The 11,105-nt window shown below is 35.6% G+C and overlaps 1 protein-coding gene across 1 annotated transcript in view; it reads left to right on the top strand.

The window, feature by feature from the left end:
* Positions 1 to 11,105, top strand: part of NBEAL1 (neurobeachin-like 1) — a 201,231-nt gene that overhangs the window by 146,331 nt on the left and 43,795 nt on the right. Inside the window, exons 37-40 of the mRNA XM_006889152.1 lie at positions 3,288 to 3,389; positions 3,700 to 3,795; positions 6,723 to 6,847; positions 7,955 to 8,095. Coding sequence (XP_006889214.1) covers positions 3,288 to 3,389; positions 3,700 to 3,795; positions 6,723 to 6,847; positions 7,955 to 8,095 — 464 coding nt within the window. The remainder of the gene's footprint in view (positions 1 to 3,287; positions 3,390 to 3,699; positions 3,796 to 6,722; positions 6,848 to 7,954; positions 8,096 to 11,105) is intronic.

Consider the following 11,105-nt stretch of genomic DNA (forward strand, 5'->3'; position numbering starts at 1 on the left):
TGTGTGAATATACCACAGCTTCTCTATCCATTCATTTGTTGATGGGCACTTAGGTTGTTTCCAACTCCTTGCTATTGTGAACAAAGCCGCGATAAACATGGGTGTGCATATATCTGCTTGGATGTCGTTTATGGTCTCTTTAGGGTATATTCCCAGTAGTAAAATTGCTAGGTCAAATGATATCTCTATTTGCAACTTTTTGAGGAAGCGCCACACTACTTTCCACAGTGGTTGCACCATTTTACACTCCCACCAACAGTGTATAAGGGTTCCAGTCTCTCCACAACCTCGCCAGCATTTGTTGCTAGCTGTTTTGTTAAATTTTGCTATTCTTACTGGGGTGAGATGATATCTCATAGTTGTCTTGGAATTTGCACTTTTATATACAATTTTATCTGGAAACTTCTCTTAGGACTTCAGTTACAACATTTGTAGTAGCAGCTGAGCACCATCTAGACTGGATATCTTAGGACAGATGATTAGCATATGATTGTTACCTGTACAAAGTACCTATTTTTCATAATAAGCCCCAAATTATGTGGGCAGATTACATCATTCCTTATTTTTTCTAGACAAGGAAACTAGTTCAAAGGTAAACCTCATTTCTTTATGTTAACTCAGTAGTTCATTGCCTTTGATTAGAAACCGATACAAAACTGACCCTCCAGGGGTTTTGCAGAGTCTCACAGAACTAATTGCCTATCTTTCTCCCATGGCTAGTGGACTTTTATGTACCTACCTTTTGAGTTGCATTTTATAGTTCTGAATTATTCACAACATTATAAGGATAAAAATTTACATTTCTATTTCACTTACAAATGGGGCAGTAAATGAAACAATTTGTCAGTATGATATTTTTATTATACCTCACTCCTTTTGGAAGCAGGAGTAGCATCCACTTCCTAAACAGTATGGCTCTGGAAACTCTGTGAACTTTGATAAATGGCAATAGTTATAGAAAGGCTCTAGGCCTTTTGTTGATTGGGTACTATGAGTCGAGTTCAGCTCGATGGCAGTCAACACAACAACAACAACATATCTCACTCCATCATTTGTTACAATTCACACAATCAAGTGCCCTTGTATAGTCAGTAAAATACAACTGGACATTCTTCTGATAGTCTCTCTTTTCAGCCAAGATGTATCTGACATCAGCAATGATATCTCTGATGTCTCTTCTAAACCCCACTTGAACTTTTGGCGGTTCTGTCAATTACTTTCCTAACTATTTTTGGAAAATCTTAAGTAATTTTGAGGTGTTGGAGAAAACTATTAAATATATTATGGACTGCTAAGACAATGAACAGGTTCATCCTAGAGAGGATTAAACCAGGCTGCTCCTTGGTAGCAAAGATTCTGAAGGTCTGTCTAACATACTTTGGATATGTTGCAAGGAAGGACCAGTCCTTGGAGAAGGATGTCATGCTTGGGCAGGTGGAGGGACAGCGCAGGAGAGGAAGACCTTTTGTGATGTGGATTGATTCAGTGACTGGGGTAATCGATGTGGGTATGTTGGAGACAGTGATATTGGCACAGGATAGAGCAGGGTTTAGGACTGTTGTACATAGGGTCACTATGAGTCACAGGCAACTCAACAGCACATAGCAACAACAACAATATTATGGTTGCATGTGATATGACTAATATTGTTCAATAATTTCCACATTCTGTTTGATCACCTTTCATGGGAATAGGAACAGATATGGTTCTCTTACAATCACTCAGCCATGCAATTATCCTCCAAAGTTCCTAGCATATGCTAGTAAGCACATCCAGGGCTACGTCTTTTAGTTGGAACATGGATCGTGGTAGAAACTGATTCTTGGAGTCAGTTGACCACTTGACTCTTACAATTTTCTAGTACATGCTAGTGAGCACCTCTAAAGCTGCATCTTTTAATTGAAAAAGTCAATTGGTATCACATTGATTTTGGAGGCTTTATTTTATTGTCAGTGCCTCAGTGTAGCTTGAACTAGGCCATGAAACTGTTGTTTAAATAGAGCCATGGAATGCGAGATTGTTTAAAATCAAGAAAGATATATATCAGGGCTGTATCCATTCTCCATAGCTATTTGATCTGTTTGCTGAGCAAATTTTTTGAGAAGCTGGACTTCATAAAGAGAAATGTGACATCAAGATGGGTGGAAGTTTCAGCAACAGCTTGCATTATACAGATGACAACACCTTGCTTGCAGAATACAAGGAGGACTTGAAGTGCTTGTTGCAGAAGTAAAAAACTACAATCTTCAACATGGATTGCATCTTAACACTAAGAAGAAAAAAACTTCCTTTCCACTGGGCCAATAAGCAATCTCAGCATAGATGGAGAAGGGATTGAAATTGTCAATAGCCTCATCTTACTTGGACCCAAAATCAACATTTTTGATACCTACTAGCAGGCAAGAAATTAAAAGACTTATTGGATTATGGAAGTGTGCTAAGAACCTCTCCAGAGTATTAAAGAGAAACAATGTCTGTTTAAACACTTAACATATCTGATTAAGGATTTGGTGTTTCAATCAATTGCTATACATATCAGAGCTGGACAATAAAGCTGACAGAAGAATCAAAGGCTTTGAGTTTTGGTTTTGGAGAATAGTACTAAATATCCTATGGACTACTAAAAGAATAAACAGTTATGTCTTGAAGAAAGAGGACGCACAATGATCCTTAGAGACATGAATGGTGAAGCTTCATTTCACATATTTCCTTGGAGAGAATATTCATACTTGGAAAAGTGGAAGGTCAGTAAAAGAGAGGAAGACTCAATGAGATGGATTGACACAATGATGGCAGCAGTGGGCTCAGGTGTGTCAAAGATGATGAGGACGGTACAGGATAGGACAGGTTTCAGTTCTGTTGTTCATAGGGTAGCTATAAATCGTACTCAACTCTGGCACCTTCACCTAACAACATACCTCACTCCACCAGTGTTAATAAAGTTAAATATCATAACGCACCATTTCTATGAAATGAACGAATGTGTAGAGACAGATAATTTTTGTGTTTGAATGAGACAGAAGGGAGTAAGAATTGGGGAGTGACTGCTAATGTGTTCAGGGGTTGGTTTTTGGGATGATAAAAATATTCTAAAATTGTGGTAATAGTTGTACAGCTTGGTGAATATACCAAAAACCTTTAGATTTTATACTTTGAAAGAGGATGAATTTCATCATATATTAATTATATCTCAAAGTTATTAATAATTATTAATTATATAATAGTTATTAAGAGTCCAGATTTATCTTGATATGTTTTTTAAACTGTAAACTGTTGGGTTTTTGTAGGTTAGAAACAGAGTATATAGCAGACTATTGTCACTTCATTCTCCAAACACTTATGGAACCAGATCACCACAGGAGGTATTTAAGGCCTCAGGATTAACACAGGTAGGAAAATTTATAGGCACAATTTTCATATTTATCTAGTATCATAAACTTTAGTCTAAAAGTCTATAGACTGTTGCTTGAGAATTTTTCTGCTCCTTTTCTAGAACCTAATTTTTGAAAGAAAATAAATTCACGTGAATTGTATTGATTTATGTCACGGTGAAGCCTTTAAACCTTACTCCTTTTATTATCATGATGATAGAGATAATGGGAGCATAAGACTTAAAGTTAGTACTATCAATAATTGTCCTGATTTTTTAGAAACATATATTAATATGAATTTGCGTTTGCTTTCTTTTGTACTATCCAGAAATGGGTGAACAGAGAGATATCAAATTTTGACTACCTCATTCAAATAAATACAATTGCAGGACGAACCTATAATGACCTTGCACAATATCCTGTGGTAAGTTTTATTGTTAATCTCATAAATGTAGTAAAATTACCTTTTCATTTTGTAATGCTCTAAAATATCTTTGTGTTTTTTACCTTGCTATTTTCAAGATCTATCTAATAATTATATATAATAATTAAAAGAATAATTTTAAAATAAAAGCATATCCTTCAGCTTATTGAAAATATTCCTAGTTATTCTGGTTATCAAATTGAGAGTGAATATACACTTTTAACAGAGAGAGGGGAAAGACTTTTAAAGACTATTTCTATTTGTCTGTAAGGAGTCCTGATGACATAGTATGTTTACAGATTGAACTCTTAACCAAAAGGTTGAGGGTTTGAAGTCTAGCAGCCTATCAGTAGGGAAATGGGCAGAGTACTCCTATGCAGATTTACAGTCTTAGCCATGGGTCGAAATCAACTTTACAGTGAGGTTTGTTTGGTTTGGGCTATCCATTTTTATCATCAGATAAACATTTGTTATTAGATGTTACAAGAAAAAAACTCACTGCCACTGAGTCAGTTCTGATTCAGTGTGACCTGCTATCAAATCTCTGATTTTGTAACTCTTTTTTTTAAAAAAAAAAAAAAAAATTATTTCGTTATTTTTTTGTGTGTACAGTCAATTCAGATCTGACTGATACAGGAGGAGATTGTTCCACCTTCTCCATGTAACTTTTTGTAATTGAAGGGGTTTTATTATTTATTTTAATGAAAATTTATAGAGACTTTGAATTTCCATTCATTGTTGCACTTTTCTCTGTGCCCACCACTCTTCCCCCAGCTCACTCTTCTCATTGTTATACAATCCCTCCCTCCCAAGTCCACTCCATGTGTTTGTTCACCATTTGGATGTCTTCTTTGGTGAAGTGTCTGTTCATAATCCTGTGCTCATTTTTCAAGTGTGTTGTTTATCTTGTTGTGATGTTTCATTGAGATTTTAATGAAAGATTTTTGAGAAAATGGATTTCCATTCATTCGTTATTGCACATTTTTCTCCCTGCCCCTCCCAATTTGCTTTTTTCTTTGAAAAGAAAAAATTCTTTTATTGTTACACATTTTCCCCTCCCTCCAGTCCACTTTACTATGCAGCTCTTATTCTGGACTCTTGTCATGCAAATAATAACTAATCATATATCCCTTTTAAACAGTTCTCTCTTATCTGTTTCAATGTAGTGTACATTATTTATCCACTCTTTTCTTAGTTTTCCCCAAAACCTGATGTCAGTCGGTGGCATTATGCAGTATTTTTCTTTTTGTAACTGAGATATTTCACTCAACATAATGTCCTCCAGGGTCACCCATTTTGATAATATTTCATGAGTTCCTTGTTTTCAATGCTGCATAGTATTCCATTGTGTGACTATACCACAGCTACTCTATTCATTCATTTGTTGATAGGCACTTGGGTTGTTTCCAGCTGTGCTATTGTGAACAAAGCAGCAGTAAACATCAGTGTGCATATATCTTCTTGGGTGGCAGTTCTGGTTTCTTTATGGTATATTCCCAGTAGTTGAATGGAATACTATGCTGCATTGAAAAACAAGGAACTCATGAAATATTAAATAAAATGGATGACCCAGAAGGACATTATGCTGAGTGAAATATCTCAGTTACGAAAAAACAAATATTGCACAGGGTCACTGTTGTAAAACGTGACTGACATTGGGGTTGAGAAAGAGGAGATACATAATGGATACTGCATTGAAACAGATGAGGAAGAGAACCATTTAAAAGGGATATATTATTAGGTATTATTGTCATGACAGAAGTCCAGAATGAAGGCTGCACAGTGGAGTGGACTTGGGGGGAGGGATTGTATAACAATGAAAGATTTTTTTTCTTACTTTTCAAAGAGAAGAGCGAATTTGGGGGAGGGGGTGGGCAGGGAGAAAAGTGTGACAGTTAATGAATCGAAACCCAAAGTCTCTGTAAACTTTCATTAAAATGAATTAAAAAATGGCTTTTCTATTTCCTGCTTTTTTGAGAAAATGCCATCCTACCTTGCAAGTGGTTGCTCCATTTTATTCTTTCATCAACAGTGAATAAGAGTTCCAGTTTCTCCACAATCTCACCAGCATTTGTTGTTCGCTGCTCTGTTGAATTTTGCTATTCTTACTTTGGTGGGATGATATCTCATAGTTGTTTTGATTTGTATCTGTCTTAGAGCTAGGGATTTTGAACATTTCTTCATGTGTTTGTTCACCATCTGAATGTTGTCTTTGGTGAAGTATCTTTTCATATCCTGTGCCCATATTTCAATTGGGTTGTTTACCTTCATCTTGTTGTGGTGCTCCAGTAGTCTATAAATTATAGATATGAATCCATTATATGATATGTCATTACCAAATATTTTTTCCCAGTCTGTGGCTTCCCTTTTTACCCTGTTGGAGTTTTTGGATATACATAGGGATTTGCTTCTTAGAAAGTCCCATTCATCTGTTTTATCCTCTCCTGGTTGTAGGTGTTTCAGGATGCTTGGAAGTCTGTTTGTGCTGTGAATTAGGGTTTCTAGAGTTCTTTCTAGCTTCTCTATAATGAAGTTTACAATCCTTGTTTTTAGTACTAGGTCCTTGATCTGTTTGTGTTGTGAATTAGGGTTTCTAGAGTTCTTCCTAGCTTCTGTCTAATGAAGTTTACAATCCTTGTTTTTAGTACTAGGTCCTTGATTCACTTTGAGTTGGTTTTTGTGTATGGTGTGAGGTGTGGGTCTTGCTTGAGTTTTCTGAGATAGTTTTCCAATATTTTGTAACTCTTCAGAAGAGTGGACTGCTTCATTTTTCCCCTGTGGAGCTGCTGGTATGTTTGAACCACCAACCTTCTAGTTAGCACCCTGATGCATAGCATTTTATACCACAAAGTTTCTTTGTAATGAAATATGAAGATAATGAATTCTCTTGGAAGGATTTTCTGAATTGTAAATTGTGATTCTTTTAGTTTCCCTGGATTTTACAAGACTATACTTCGGAAGAATTGGATCTTAATAACCCAGCTGTATTTCGAGATCTTTCCAAACCAATTGGTGTTGTTAATGATAAAAATGCCAAAGCTATGCGAGAAAAGTACGTACTTTCAATATCTTCTGAAAGATATCCTTTAATTATTTGAATTTTGAATGCTCAATTACTTTTGATCATCAGAATCTTAATTGCTTCACCAAATCTTCGTTAAAATTTCTCAATTTTTCTTCAAGTATGTTGTTTATATTTTTTATGATTCAGGTTTTTTGGTAAATGTGAATTTATATTACTCTGAATTTCTTTTTTTTTTATTTTTTTTTAATTGAATTGCTTTTTACCTGCTAATTATTATGTGCTAAAGAGGGTATTGAGTTCTTGAAAATGTTTTACTTTAATAACCTAGTATGTAAAAATAACTAGTATAATAAATTTTTACGTTGTTGCTGCATAGATGAAAAATTAATAATGCTAATCTGAGGAAAATCCTCGATGAGATGGATTGATTGAATGAGTGGCGTAATGGGGGTATGTGCGTCAAATACAGTAAGATTGGCACAGAATAGAGCAGGGTTTAGGGCTGTTGTACATAGTGTTGCTGTGAGTAGCAGGTGACTCGATTGCACATAACAACAACAAAACAGCAACAATCTGTTCAACAATAATGTGAATGAAGAACAAAGAAAAGTACCATTTTAATAAAGACAGGAACTTTTTAAAAGATAACCAGGAACTTTTAATACTTCTGGGTTTTTTTATTATCTACACAAGGTATAAACAAAAAACAGAATTATACCATTTTAATTTACTTTTTTTTTCTTCATGTAGACTTGTGGATGATGTGTCAGGTTCAGGTTCTTGTAACAAGAACAGAAATAATTTGCAAGCTAAATTAGTGTTAGGTTTATTTGGTAACTGGTACATTGTTATTTTCTTTGTAAATTTTTTCTAGGATTTTTCTGCTGTGAAAATATATTACTGCATAATACACAACTGTTTCAGAACTTAGTAATATTTCATTGTTTAGTTAAGTATTAATGTGTAAAACATCTTTCATTTACTAATATGGTGTATTTAATAAGCATACTTTTGTTATAATGAAGCACATTAATAAGAAATCATTTAATAACCATATTTTTAGCAATACAGTACACATTTCTGTTCCCCTGATTTAATTTTAGTGTTATGAGTTGTAAAACTTTTTTCTTTCAGATACGAAAATTTTGAAGATCCCATGGGAACTATTGATAAGTTTCATTATGGCACTCACTATTCAAATTCTGCAGGCGTCATGCATTACCTTATTCGCGTGGAACCATTCACCACCCTTCACATCCAGCTTCAGAGTGGAAGGTATTTTTTCCTGTGGCTTTATTAGTGTTTAAGACTATTTATCTTTATGCTGTTAATTATAAAATGGAACCCTGTATTTTACTTTACTCAAGTAGGCTTGATTCATTTAGCTCCTAAGGTAAAAGTAGATTTTTCCAAACTAGTTTGAGATTAAATTATTCCAACTGAGTTGCACAAGTCACTTTTAAGAAGATTCCCTTTTTTTAGAAGGGTGCAACAATGAATGAATGGAATTCCAAAATCTCTGTAGATGTTCATTGAAATGAAAAATAAACAAACTAAATTAATTTAAAAAAATCATTTCAATGTATAAAAAACTCTCATTAAATGAATCCAGTTTCCTTACCCCCCCCCAAAAAAAGAAGATTCCCTTTTTATTGTTATCCTACTGTACGTTTGTGGTTGGTTTCAGAGACCTGTCAGATATTTAGAGTTAGATCTGAATTAGATCTAGATCCAAGATGTGTACTAGAGATTGTAACCTAGCCAGTGTGCTTGTAGTTTTACTAAAAGTATTTAGCCAGAATACTAGAAAGAAGAAAAAAATTAAACTCTTACAGTATTAGCAGCAGCAAAAAGAGCTCGTGTACCATTGCATTCTAACCTATTTTTCACCTTTTCCTAATGATCCAAAAAAAACCTACTTTTGCTTGAATTCACTGATCTTTGTATCATCCTGGTGGCTTCCACCTTACTCATATTTTGTCTCCTTTATGCTTTATAACATTGTCATTTGACCTTCCCCGGTCATTTACAAGCTTACTGTGTAAGCATTACTTGTTTTACTCTTGCTTTCCATAGGGCTTCTAGAGCTTCTGTCTCTCAGAAGTAACTTTGGTCTTGGATAGCTACCTTAAATACAATAAAGTTTGGCTTTCAAGAAGAGACTTTGTCCCCAAGATAACAACAAATTCTCAAATACTGTAAAATAGATTCTGACTCATAGTGACCCATTGTGTGCCAGAGTAGATTTGTTCACATAGATTTTGAGTGGCTAATTTTTCAAAAGTAAATCACTAGGCCTTTCTTCTGAGGCACTTCTAGGAGGACTTAAACTCCAGCTTATTGTTAAAGTATGTTAATTGCTCCTGCTATCCAAAAACTCTAAAATACCAGAATAGCATGACATTCATTACCCCTACCAGTAATAAGATAACAGTAGAATAATTGAGTTTTTTACCTTTTATGATTCATGAATAAATGATTTTTTAACAAAGCTTCAAATACAGAATCAATGCTCAGAGAATACCCTCAAGAAAAAAAAAAGACGTTCACTCAGTGGGAGAAAATATATGTAATTTATATATCATGTATCAGGTCTCTCTTAAAAAATTTGTACCCTGTGTGTGTGTGTGTGTGTATTTATATATATATATATTTATACACTCAAGGACTGCAGCCTACAATATGGATTGAGGCTCAATGTCAAGAAGACAAAGATTCTCACCACTGGACCAATTGGCAGCATCAGGATGGATGGTGAAGAGATTGAGATTGTACACAGCTTTAGTTTGCTTGGCTCCATAGTCAACAGTCTTGGCACCAGCAGCCAGGAAATTAAAAGGCGCATTGCCATGGGAAAGTCTGCTGTTAGGGACCTCTCCAAAGTACTGAAGAGCAATGGTGTCTCTTTGGAGACTAAAGTGCATCTGATACAGGCCATGGTCTTCGCAATCACCTGTTATGCATCAGAGAGTTGGACAATGACCAAGGAGGATAGAAGGAGAATTGATGCCTTTGAGCTGTGGTGCTGGAGAAGAGTATTGAGAATACCATGGACTGCTAGGAAAACAAACAGATTTGTCCTGGAGAGTGTTAAACCGGGTGGCTCCTTGGAGGCAAGGATTCTGAGGCTCTGTCTAACATACTTTGGACATATTGTGAGGAGAGACCCGTCCTTAGAGAGGGACATCATGCTTGGGAGGGTGGAGGGACGGCGCAGGAGAGGAAGGCCCTCTATGAGGTGGATTGATTCAGTGATTGGGATAATAGGGATGGGAGTGTCGGAGACAGTGCGATTGGCACAGGACAGAGCGGAGTTTAGGGCTGTTGTACATATGGTCGCTATGAGTCGCAGGTGACTCGACGGCACATAACAACAACAACAACAATGTATTAAAAAATTATATCCAGAATAAAATTGATGACTTACGTAGTCATTTCTCAAAAAATTACATACTAATGTCCAATAAACACATATAAAGATCGTCATATTCAGTCTTCAGAGAAATTAACACTTAAGATCACAATAATGTAACACTCCATTACCAATAGGATGGCATAATAAAAAAGATAAATGATAGTAACTGTCTGTGAGGATGTGGAGACTGGAAGCCGCATATAAACTGCTGATGGGAATTTAAATTGGACCTTCTGCTACAGGAAACACTCTTAAATACCTCAAAAGAGTAAACATAGGATTAGATTACCCTGAGACCAGCAGTTGACTGTTAAATAAGTCAACACATAGAACATGTTTATGGTGGCATTGTTTTCATAATAGCCAGTAAGTCAAAATAACCTGAATTTCCATGAATTGAAAATGAATAAATAAAATTTGGGTGTCTGTGTATCAACAGTTTCCTTATTTTAATTTTATAAAAAAATTTGTTTCTGTACAGTGATATATATTTTTGTCTGAAATTGAGTAAAAAGAGTGATCTACTGAAAGATGCCGCAGTGTGAGCGCACCTTGAGAACTCCAGAAAGTTTATGTTGTCCATCTATTGTGCCCACCCCAACAGCGCAAAGTCCTTTTTCAGGAGGTCAGACATGTCTCCTACACTCCCACACCTCTTTCTACTCATCCCAACACCAGTCTTAATGTTTTACTTGAAATCTGTTGTTTTACCTCACGGACCACTCAGAACTATATTGTTGTTGTTGTTGTTATGTGCCGTCGAGTCACCTGCGACTCATAGCAACCTTATGTACAACATCCCTAAACTCCACTCTGTCCTGTGCCAATCGCACTGTCTCTGACACTCCCATCCCAATTATCCCAGTCACT

Source organism: Elephantulus edwardii, unplaced genomic scaffold, assembly GCF_000299155.1.
Source record: "Elephantulus edwardii isolate Elephantulus edwardi_28Jun2011 unplaced genomic scaffold, EleEdw1.0 scaffold00075, whole genome shotgun sequence".
NCBI classification, from domain to species: domain Eukaryota; kingdom Metazoa; phylum Chordata; class Mammalia; order Macroscelidea; family Macroscelididae; genus Elephantulus; species Elephantulus edwardii.